The sequence below is a fragment of the Ursus arctos genome, unplaced genomic scaffold, assembly GCF_023065955.2.
Source record: "Ursus arctos isolate Adak ecotype North America unplaced genomic scaffold, UrsArc2.0 scaffold_26, whole genome shotgun sequence".
Taxonomy (NCBI): Eukaryota; Metazoa; Chordata; class Mammalia; order Carnivora; family Ursidae; genus Ursus; species Ursus arctos.
The window spans coordinates 21,735,308-21,747,529 of NW_026622941.1; the positions used below are offsets into that span (position 1 = coordinate 21,735,308).

The 12,222-nt window shown below is 36.0% G+C and overlaps 1 protein-coding gene across 39 annotated transcripts in view; it reads right to left on the reverse strand.

The window, feature by feature from the left end:
* Positions 1–535: 535 nt before the first annotated feature.
* SOX5 (SRY-box transcription factor 5) overlaps positions 536–12,222 on the reverse strand; it is a 964,448-nt gene continuing 952,761 nt past the window's right edge. For all 39 annotated transcript variants that reach the window (XM_048216852.2, XM_044385168.3, XM_057303269.1 and 36 more), the window contains 2 exons: positions 7,143–7,359; positions 536–5,523 (listed from right to left, as the gene is read on the reverse strand). In XM_048216852.2, the coding sequence (XP_048072809.1) occupies positions 5,220–5,523; positions 7,143–7,359 (521 nt within the window). In that variant the 3' untranslated portion in view covers positions 536–5,219. The remainder of the gene's footprint in view (positions 5,524–7,142; positions 7,360–12,222) is intronic.

A 12,222-nucleotide genomic window follows, 5' to 3' on the forward strand; every position in this document is an offset into this window, starting at 1 on the left:
CTTCTCGTTTTTCACATTTGCTTAAAAAGTTGAAGGTAGAATCCAGAGGCTAGTGGGTATTTAGAAATACCCATTATTCTAAATTAGATGCCAGCAAGGTGAAAATTATAATTCTTAGTAATTTCACAATCTGAAATTTACATTTTTTCTATACAAACAATAGGATAAAATATAATTTTAAAGTGTAGAAACCCTGCCCCAATGATAGCATCAAACTTAGGAAAAGAACATTAAAAGTGCTTCAGGTTGAAGGATTTTACAGAGTATTAGACTCGATTACATATGAGAGCGATATCTTTTGACATTACAGTGAAGCTAGATCCCTGTATGATGAGACACATTATAAGGTCTGGTGGTCCTTCTTGCAATGTCCACTGCTAAGAATTAAATCCTTAGCTCTCAGTTCAAAGTCCACTTCAGGAAGTGGAGTTATTATATTGAAAACTAAATTATTTTCCTTACTTTTACTCTTTCCATAATAAAGCTAAAGATTATACCTTCATAACAAGAATTGTGAAAAGAAACACAGTATAAGTAAAGAACACATTTGCTGTTTTTATTGGTGCCTTGCATGGCAGTAATACTGAAAAAAGAGAATGCAAAAACAAAAAACAAAAAACAAACAAAAAAACAGGTTGGTGGCAACCCACATCTTTTTTTTTAAGAGTACATAAGCTCCTGTTTTATTTTTATTGTGGCATGAATGGTAACATAAAACCAAAAACATGAAAATATACAACTTATATTACACTATGTGTTATGAACAAAATATAAATCTATAACTCTATGTTATATTTACATAATTATTTATTTTATTAAATTTCAAGTGAGATGGTAGGTTGCACATACTTTGTTTTAAGCTCCAGGCATTTGATTGTCTCTTTTCTACTTTTTTCCCATTTTTACTCATAAAATCCAAAATGTTAGAAGGACTAAGAGCTTTAGAGCCAGTGGAGCTGTATAAATACTGTTTTAGTGAACCAGTGACAGAAACACTGGGAAGGACAGGAATCAATCAGTAGAAAACTTAACACAACATCATCTTCAACTTGGGAAACTGATAGTTATAGGAAGCTTTAAAATTAAATACTGTAAAAGCCTGTCTAAACAAAAATTTATGCCCTAGAAGAGATATCTGAACCACTTTAAGTGGGCTTCATAATTTTCCTTGCAGACCCCATAATTTTTATTTTACTATTAACTTGATAGACAAATATTTTATAAACCTGTTTGTAAATATACAGTTGTTTATTACAATTCAATAATTTACCCATTAGAATGAATGAAAATTATTTTTTGATGTTTTAAATGTGATAAAAGAGATTTCCTCTGGGAACAGTAACAACTTCTGGATTAAGAAAATATCTGAAATTGGGACCACAAAATAGTTAAAGATAATTTTCTTTAAATGAATTAAGGTAAAAGTCTACTCCGAAATCAAATCTATGAAATAATTTCATCAAAGAAAACTCTTTTATATTCGTTCCTTATAAGAGGATTTGGTTTCAATAATAATTATGTTCTTTGGGAGGGATTTTATACATGGTTAACTTTTAAATGCAGATGCCAAATAAATGTTAAAAATTGACTTAACTAATTTAGGTATAAACGTACTGAAGAACAGTTTTGTATTTTATCCGGTTGCAGTAACTAGCCAAATTATTAGTAACTTGTAAATGAGCAACTTTAACCTATTTTCTCCAGTGATGTTCTCTTAGATTCATATTTAAACATGACTATTTTTGGAGGAACTGATTACAATAGCCATAAAATGAGAGTTCAGTCAATATTATTCCTCAGTACTGGGATGAGTGTGTGCGTGTGTGCGTGTATGCATGCGTGTTTATGCGTGTGTATGCATGAGAGAGAGAGAGGGAAAGAGACAGAGGGATATGTGAACGGGGAGGTAGGAAAGGATAGAGGAAGGAAATGTTATCTTCATTTCAGTTTGATCTTACTCTCATCTCCTCTACCTTAGCTTTTTTGATCATCATGGGGCACAGAGAAGAATACAAGGTTTTAGGATCCTTTACAAAAATGATAAACCAATCGAATGCCAAAAAGGCAATGTGTTAACACAGTAAGTTGCTATTCATAGCACCTTTTATCAGATGACTTCAAAGCACTTTAAACATCAATATAATTTTTTTGTCGTTGTTTTCTTTTGGGGAAAACTAAGGCAAAGAAATTGCGATACCCAGTGAATTCTATGTCAGAACACGAGAACAGAACGCTGGGCTCTGGACTCTGTTTTAATCCACGCACGGTGTAGCCCCTCTGATATAAATCTGACTAAATAAAATTAACTTCTGAATTTCAGCAGTTAAAGGTCACCATTAACAATTTTGTTTTCCCCTTCAAATAAAACAAAATAAAGAACAAACAAAAAAAGACCAAACAGAAGTGTTTTGTCAATTCACTGATAAGTGTGTTAGAATCGGTTTCAGCTGTGATTGCCCTCCGTGGCATCTACCTGGAGCTAAAACAAAGTATTCTTGTAGCCCAAAGTCATGAAATGAAAACAAAGCATCTTTATAACGTGGTGTAAAATAAGTATCCAGCAAACGTGAGAGGTGAACCCACATAAGTCAGAAAGAATTTGTTAACAAAGACGAAGAACAAATTTTTAAAAATCTGTTTTCACATTGTACATAATAACGATATAAAACGAGTGTCTATTTTTTTTCCTTATCCAGAGTGCTTAAAAACAACAAACAAAAACAACAAAAAAAAATTGGCTCTAGATGACTGTGGCAATTAAATAACTAAATGAGTGATGAGAGCATAAGTTAATTAAGATTGAACATGACCCTCCTATTCACTCCTTTGTATGAAACACCAGAACTTGACATTGTTGGGGCCAAATTTTTAAAAAGGAGAAAACTTATTGAAGGAGAAGTAAAACTGTGTGGGTGAATGTGTGTGTGTGTGTGTGTGTGTGTGTGTGTGTGTGTATAAATATATATATATATATATGAGTTGGAAGATGGAAATTTGTTTTAAATATCTAACAGCTTATTGGCTGCACTTCCAAATCAGAGGAGAATAAAATAGAGAGGGAGAAATAAATTATACATAACTTACTAATCTGGGAACAGCTGACCATTATTATTATTATTACTATTATTATTATTATTTTATCATCATCATCATTACAACACTAGCAAAAGAGGCAGTTCAAATGAAAATACAGTCATCAAAAACAAACAGAAAAACAAAACAAAATCTCTGACATGCAGGATATGATCAGCTCCTCCAAGCAAAACCCCAGAGCAAGTCTTTTGAGAGAGAGAAAAATAAAAAGGATTTTTTTTCTTATTTATATGTAAAAATCAAACTTGTGGGTCAGGTTTGAGGGGTGGGATAGGAAAATGATGACAGGAGTGAAAACCATAGCACATCCAAGCTACTGGTTGGAGTATTTACCGTCTGATGCTTCAGCACAAATAATGGCAATGGACTTTAAATGGTTTTGCATTTATTTGTACAAGCCTTATAACTGCCTTGGCATTTGGCTGGCAAAATCTAAATAAGCAGTTCTGTCACCGTCAGTTGTTGCTCTATGCACATATTTTACTGGAACCAAAAACTGGACTTCGGTGGATTCATCTTACGGCGAGGGAAGAGTGGTGGCGAGGATCACTGGGTTCAGCCAGGCTCCATTTTGTTGGGCTGCAATGACTTTTATCCTGCTTTTTATGGTATGGGATGCACATGGCCCATAATTGTGAAATGCAAATGGCCTCTGCCTCATTTCAAGGAGAGATGAAAAATACCTTATAAAATCATCAGTTCCATTTCCTGATCAGGAAAGGATGGAATGTTGAAGAAATAAGCTAATTCTGTGTTTCTGGAAAATGGCCAAATATAGTCAAGGAAAACAATGATTGTTTTGCTCGAAGTTATCAATAGGAAAAACAAACAGAAATCATTAAGTAGCAAACATTAGTGGAACCAACTGACCAGGAAAAAGGGACATCTGGGAACAGTTTGCTAGTAGCTTCCATGTTATACATGCACACCTCGATTACACAGGGCTGCCTGATCCATCCAATAATAATTGTATTAGAAATTTAAAAATATAATTTCTGAGCCCTATCTTGGTTGTCATTTGAAGTGCAAAGTCAAGGTCAAGGTTGCTTCCAGACCAGTCACTTAGGAGGATGTGGGATTTCATCCCCAGATGTGGGTCTAACTCACAATGGTTCAATGTTATTCCTATTAGTACCATAATCACACACATACATACACACAAAAATCCAAGATCAGAAAATATTTTTTTCTCTAAATTTCTTATGTCTCTCTCTCTCTCTCTTTTCACCTGAGAACAGCACCTACAGTTTCCATTTAAAAAAAAAAGTCAAATCTCACCAGCTGCTGGTATTTCAGGTTTTTCAAGGGATTGTCTAAGATATAACACTGTCCTAACTTAAGAAGGAACAGGAAAAAGGAAAGGAAAAAAAAAAGGAACTGGGTCAACACTTCAGTACAAATTTGGCACTTGCTCAAAGATGTAGTGTGGTGTGCAATAGATAAAGAAAGTCCTCTGAAGAAAATAATTGCTTACTTTGTGGTGGATAGCAAGGAAGTCAAAAACAGGCTCTTTTTCCCTCTTCCCCCCCATGCACAGACTTCCATCTTTAAAGTATAGAGATGGAGAAGGTGGAGAGAAGTAAAGAGAAATTCATCTTTCTTTTTTTCTGTCAGGTGCATTACAAAAAAAAAAAAAAAAAAGAAAGAAAGAAAAAGGAAAGGAAAATCCCAGAAACCCCAAAAAACAAAACAAAACTTATTTCTTTTTAAAAATTGTAGCACAAAACAACAAAACACATTCACAAGCCACTTGTTGGCACTGTGTACCTGAGTGAGAATTTCTAGAACATTGTAGAACAAACAGCCATAAAGTTTATTAAAAAAAAAAAGTTGACGGGTAAGACTTCAGTGCTTGGATGTAGCAGCTGAATTACTGGCATTATTTTACCCATAGCTTATTTCAATCTCTTGTTGTTGATATTGTTGTTTGCTTGTATTTTTTTTTTTTTTCCTTTCCAAGCCTTTTGAGGCTGAGGTCTATTAGTCAGCTGATGTCCCAACTATTTAAGACTAACAGTTAAAGTAACAGTCAGTGTATGAGAAAGTTAATGTGCTTGGCCACTGGTAAGGATGAACCAGCTAGGGCTTCTTTAAGTCCTAAGGTCACAACAATCTTTTGACCCTTATCAGTTGGCTTGTCCTGCAATATGGTTTTCACTGTCACTCCCATAATCTACATCCGGATCATCCTCTTCCTCATCGAACTCATCATAAATTTCTCCGTTGATGTCCTCAGCCTGCATCTCTTCTTTGATATGTGGCTCCTCTCCTTTCACGCCGTAAGTGCTCTGGATAACAGGCATCCCAGGCTCTGGGCTGCTGGACACGCTCGAGTGCTCCGAGGGCAGGTGAGGGGAGGGCATTCCGGCCATGGCGATGGCTCCAGGGTACACAACACCAGCAGTGGCGATGGGGATCTGTGCTTGTTGCCTGCAGACAGGAATTGCCCCCCAACCAAAAAAAAAAAAAAAAAGACCGTGGGTGAGGGGAATACTTAGATGCATGCCTTATTATACAACGAATCTGCTCAGCTTGTCCAATTCTAAAATAGTGATTCTCATCCTATTGCCCAACATTTAAAAAATTGCATCCGCGTGTGATTTCAATACCTTACTTCTGTATAGTGCTTGACAGATTACAAGGCACTTACATGTGTTACCTATTTGATTCTTAAAATAACTGTCTTATTACTATCTTATTTTATGGGGAAAAAACCAAACTTGAGGTGCAGAAAGATTAAGCAGAAGAACTTGACCCCAAGTTCATGTTTCCTTCACTATAACATCCCAAGTTTTTAGAAATAATTAAACTAACGATAATGCAATTTTAATGGGAAAAAAACCCTAAAATATTAGAGTTCTCAAAATAAAACCTTATTGCTCAGAACTCACCAGAACTGAACAGTATCACATTATCCACCTGGTCCCTGCAGTAGCTGGGGGGATAGGAAGCAGGGCGTACAGCTCGGCAGCTCTACAAGGCCCTGGGCTTAGAAAGACCCTGTGCTTGGTTTCAAGTTCTGCTGCCGTAGTCTTGAAATTCTTAACTTTTTAACAGGAACCTCACATGCTCATTGTACACTGGACTCCACAAATTCTGTAGCTGGTCCCAGTGGGAAGGGATTAATAGACGATGTTCACTTAGGCCTTCTTTTATTCATTCATTCATATGTTTACTATATCGTCAGGGTTGGGTTTTGTGCTCAGCTTTGAGAAGAGTCATGCACTGAGATATAAATCACAGGCCACTGGTCTAAGCTGACAGACTCTTTCCAGGGAAGAGGATAGGGCAGACTTTAAAAGTTTCTTTTGAAGGTATCCTCTGGCCATTTTCAGAACAGTATTTATTATTCTAAGCAGCCCTCGGGATCTTACTAACTTCTGTTCCAGATATGAGCAACTTTATTTCTTTGCTTTCTGAGAAACTTCTGCAGAAGCAATGAAGTTGCAGGCAGCTCAATAGGCCACCGTAGCCTGCCTCGCCGTAGGAAGCCGGGGAAAACCTCCTGGGAGCTACGTTCCTAATTCAGAAGAGAGCTTTCCCGCTCACAACCTCGCCGTGCCCTAAACAGAATCTCCACTTTCCGTGATCTACAGAGGCCACACGTGTGCCTTGATCGCCCAGAAATCCCTCTATATTCCAAGCAAGTGTTTCTTTTGAAATCATTTTCGTGTCGTATTCTCTCAAACAAGGATTGTGTGGAACTTGTCAATGTGGCGCCTTGGAAGTAATGAACACTAACAAGGAAAAGAACCGATACTACGTCTCAGTTTTTAATAACGAACTTCAAAACGATTTACTTTCAGACAGTTTCTCTTCAAGCCAGTTGTTAGGAAAGCTCAAGGGAGAGCCAACGCTGGAGGCACTTGGAGTCACTTCATATGGAGGTATTCTTTTTCAGGACCATGTGGGGGGCAGTCTAGACTCTGAAAATAACTAAGTTCAGGTTCTTTTTCAAAATGCTGCCTCGCAGCAAAACAAATATGTCTGACATCCCGTTAAGTGTAACAAGAAGCGCCCCCCATGAAAAACGACTGAAAGGTCCATACCCAACGTTGAAGTACTGTCGCATTTCCTGCCGCCTGTTCCGCATGATTGCCTTGTATTCACCGATGCGCAGCTTTTTGCCATCCACGAGGCAGGTGCGCTTCGGCCTGGGCTTGTACTTGTAGTCGGGGTACTTCTCCAGGTGCTGCTTGCTGAGACGGGCTTGCTCCTCGTAATATGGCTGTTTCTCTAGGTTCGTCATAGCTTTCCAGCGAGATCCTAGGAGAAAAAGAAGGTTAGGATTGCAATTTGCACAGCTGCTGAGGTTCCTAAGAAGATATCACTGAGAACAAGAAAATCTAAAGTAAAAATGCTGGCCCAAACCCAGAAATACATAAAAATGTGTTTGATTAGTGAATTACGACTCATGAGGTGAGATCCCACAAGAACAGAGGTGTTGCTGGCTGTGTCCTTAAGGAAACTATGTACCCAAAGATACAAAGGTGGGGCAATCTCTTTTTTTTTTTTTTTGGTCTGGCCTGAATTAACAATTTAGCCAACCGTGTATATTATATATTTAAAAGCTCATAGATAATTTAAAGAATATACCTTTCATTTCCACATTAGACCATGATATAATTCAACTGTGAACTGAAAAGTTATGCAAAAACTTTTTACACATTTTCAATCTGTGGCTAATTATCTTGTTACTGAGTATTTTTATGTGGGGGCACATTACTTACTACTAGGGTTTCTAACATATATTACATATAATTCTCCTAAAACTGTTGAAGTATGCTTTCATGAATGATTGCACTTAAAAATTCATTTCATTAAAAGTTTAAAATTTAAAACTTTAATTACAAAAAATTATATTAATGAACATGCATTGGGTAACTACTGTGTGCTACATATTGTGCTAAAAACTTTACATAAGTTGTCTCATTTTACCTTTCACTGGAATCCTGTAAGGTAGTTTTAGCATTTAGACCTATATCCATAGATGAGAAAACTGAAGTTCAAACAGATGAAGTAACTTACCTAAGGTCATACAACTATTACATTGCAAATCTATGACTCAAACTTCAATTGCATCGAACCCAAATATGCTGCAATGTATGTTTTTAGATACCTATACCCACCTGCTACCTAGTGGTGGTCAGAATTAGAAGAGTACGTATGTATGGGATAAGATTTTTCTTTTAATAAATCACTTTCAATAATATATAAAGATGTCATTTCTTGCAATATAGTATGCATTAATATTAATCCAAATTGGTAATCCAAACTGGTTTTTTCCTTCTTTTCACTTTTGGTTTTGGTTTGGATTCAACTAGGATCACAAAAAAAAAAAAAAAAAAAAAATGTTTGCAGCTTAATTAAGAAATAGTTATGCTAATTCTCAAAATAAATGTGATTTAAAGCTTTGGTTCTATTACTGTGGCTATATGTAGTAGTAAAAGAAGTAATGGTAATAATGTTTACTTTTTATTAAGTATGTGAGGAGAATCTATTTGCAGATGAAGTGTGTTTATCAGCAAGTAATCAGCTCAACTCTACCCAGATGTACAAAAAACTGTATTTCCAGTTCCTTTGGTAGTTCTCTACCAAATATGTTTTGGTACGGAAGCCTTTACCTGCCTTCCAAAGTCATCTAAGCAAGATCTTAAGGCTTTCAAATGGGTTCATTACTCAACCATAATTCCATATCTCAAATGCAAATAACTCACTGATGAACAGTTCTTCCCTACAAATGCAGACAATTCCTCAATATGGGCTGTTACATACATTAAAGGAATATGGTAAAAGGGATGATACTCTTCCCTTAGAATTCTTTCCTATCGGAAAAGATGTTGTCGGGGTGGGTATATCCATGTAGACGTTGCAAAAATTTATGAACAGATTTTTTTCCTATCTAGACAGCCAATATGATTTTATTCTATTTACCACAGAAATCCAGGTTACAGTTCAAATAATAGAGTTTGTTTTTCTACTCCTTTCTCAAACTTGTGTTTAAATAGCTGCAACCAATAATTTGTAGGTACAATCTCAAACTCTATGTTGCCCAACATTATTCTCTCGAGGTACTGGAAGCCATTATGTTATTCTCAGGATAAGCATAAGTACAGATACAGCTATAATGCTATTGAAACAGATCAATTCTTTTTGGGAAGTTTCTTACAAGTATGGACAACAGGATTTTGAACCTCAGATCAGGGAGTGCAAAAGTGAGCTGATCAGAAATAATTTACTTAAGAATTAAAGAAATACATTGAAAAAAGGACCTGTGATGGTTGACTTTAAAATTCCCTATCTTTATCATTAGATAGAACAAAGAAAACAGCATTCTCAATTAGAATGGGAATTGCTAAGCGTTCTTCTCTGAGTCTAAATGTTCCATAAGCTCCAAAAGAATACATTTCTCTAAGGAAAAGGAATGTTTATGCCTCATAGTAACCTGCCTCAGAATGTGATAGCTCTTTTTAGATTTCCTACTATGTGCATCAGGCTGTATTAATTCCTGGATATGCAGTGGTGAATCATTATGTTCCTTATCTTCTTGAGGCTCATATTCCAGTGGAGAGGAAATACATTAAGCAGCTAATTAAAAAATTTATTATTTTAATTACAATGGTGGAATGTACAGGAAGCTATGAGACCATGATAAGGAGCTGGGATCAATCTTTTGTAGGTCAGGAAGGCTTTGCTGTGGAAATGACTCCTGTAGGAATCAGAAAGGGAGAGTTCTCTATGGAGGAAGAATAGAATGGTCAAGCGGGAAGGGGTATTAGAGGAACTTAAAAAAAGTGATCTGGCTGAAATGCAGAGGAAAAAGGGATACACACACACACACATACATATGATAAATAAAATGTATATTTATGCAAAGATAAAAATAAAGATACATATATAATAAAAGATGTATAAATTCTCAGACAAGTTGGCTTCTAAATCTGGCATGAACTGGAATCACAGACTATTTAGACACTTGATAATATAATTTTTCTGGAACAATCACTGAATCCTAAATTACATTTTAAAAGATGGCCATATCATAGGTCTTTTTAAAATGAAGAATTAAGGTAGCCTAAGCACTGTCTATAGTTGGCAAAATGGCTGACTATTGCGTTTTATGACAGTGCAGAAAAACAGTGTTTCCATTTGGTGGCAACTACAGTTTTCATTCTTTAATAGTAACTCTTGAATAGTGTTAAACCAAATGACAAGTTTGGTTTGGTTTTAATGGCTTTGCAGGTAGCGCACCCACTGTATGTAGCTACGATGTGAACCCCGAGACACAGCAGATGAGCATTTGAGGTCTCTCCAAAAGAGACGGAAGCATCTGCTTGATCAGGGTGGGGCAGGTTGCTTACCCTGGACCATGTACAGGGAGTAAGTTCCCTGCATTTTTCAAAAGACTGGCCTTTTACAATGGAAAACGGAGAAGGACATTTGGGTATTCCCCCTGATGACAAAGAGGAAGATTCAATAAAAAAAATCTGATGTTCAAAATAAGAAAAACAAAACCCAGTCTTGAGAGTACTCTTTTCCTTTCTAATCTGGCAATACAATAAAAATGAGGAGTTTGAGCTGAGCAGCACTGTCGTCTCCACGGGGTCTGTAATGAATTTGCACAGTTTACTCCAACTACTGTATATCTAATCAGAAAAAGATGTCCCCCATCCCCTGATCTAGCGCCAAACAGTAAAAGGTGATTCCTTATGTTAACAATTTCAGCAGAATGGCTTATTAAAACCAGATTTTAGGGTATTATAAAATGCTTAGAAGCCCTTTAAAATGTCAACTAGGATCCCCAGAGACTACGTAAAATGTCAACCCAGCTCAAGCGCCTGTTTTAAGCAGAATGAATTAGCGGCATGCTGTCGGAGGCTGTTACCCAAAACAATCAGTAAAGAGGAAAACATCAAGCTTTCTTTGTACTTTTATATGAAATGGGCCAGTTAGAATGATCTTGTGGATATTTGAAGATCACTTATTTATTTGAAGCTATGACCAAATATTGAGATCCCAAACTCTCAGTGGTTTTTTTCCCCTGCTATATCTTCAATGAACACTATTCTATTGAAAGGTCTAAAATTAGACAGCACTCTTTTTCATGTTGGCCCTAACGGTATAATCATATGGTCATTCTAATATTCTTTCCTTCGAACCAGAAAGAAATGCTTGTAGCTAGTCACGTCTTTCCCATAAAATCTTTTGCTGCATTTCCTGAAGTATTTCACATCATCAAAACTGATATTTCCCTGATACTTAGGATAAAGTTTTAATCAGTGAGTATCACTTTTCCAGTATTCACACACAGGAATCGAATGATATACAGACAGTTTGAACAATCTTAGTATTCAGTTTGTTTTTTCATTGTCATTGTTTGGGATTTCTAATTTTGTGATAACTGATACATTAAGATACAGAATATGCTTATGTAAAGTATTTTATTCTTTTCTAGAGTTTTTCCAAATGGAACAGGTACGATATTTTTCAAAAATAAAAGGGAAATTTCACATGGAAGGTAAAGTATGCTCATAAAAAGGAAAAATAGATTGGAAATAGTAGAGGTGTAAAAAATGTGCATTTCCTTTATCCATATTCACTTTTTCTAGGCTTCACACTCTTATCTTTTGAGATAACATTCATTTAAAGATCTCAAAATCATTTTAGATGAAAACCAAGCCATAAGTTCAAGCGGTTAATGGTTTTTGTTTGTTTGTTTTGGTCTCGTTACAAATGCATGCTGCGGACTGGGTAGCATCTACGCCCAGCCAGTGATATGAGCATTTGAGGATATGGGAGCATAAAAACACATGTGTATGTTTAGTAACTACTTTTGGATGATCAGTTCCTTAATGTAAAGGAACAAGCGGAACACCTACTTGCACTAAGTACATGTAATTCCAAGTGCATTATGGATTTTTAGTAAAGCTTTAATAACTTGGGAAAATGTTACTTATTTGTTGAAGCCCAAATTCAGAGTTAGTGTTCCTATTCTTTTTTTGTTGTTTAGCTCTTAGAAGTCAGAGAATAAATAATCAAAATTTGCTTAGGTTATCCGGTAGCTGGCCACCACACCATCTGAAGATGAAGAAGACGATGAAGATGTCAAGTGGAATCTTCCCTTCCTTT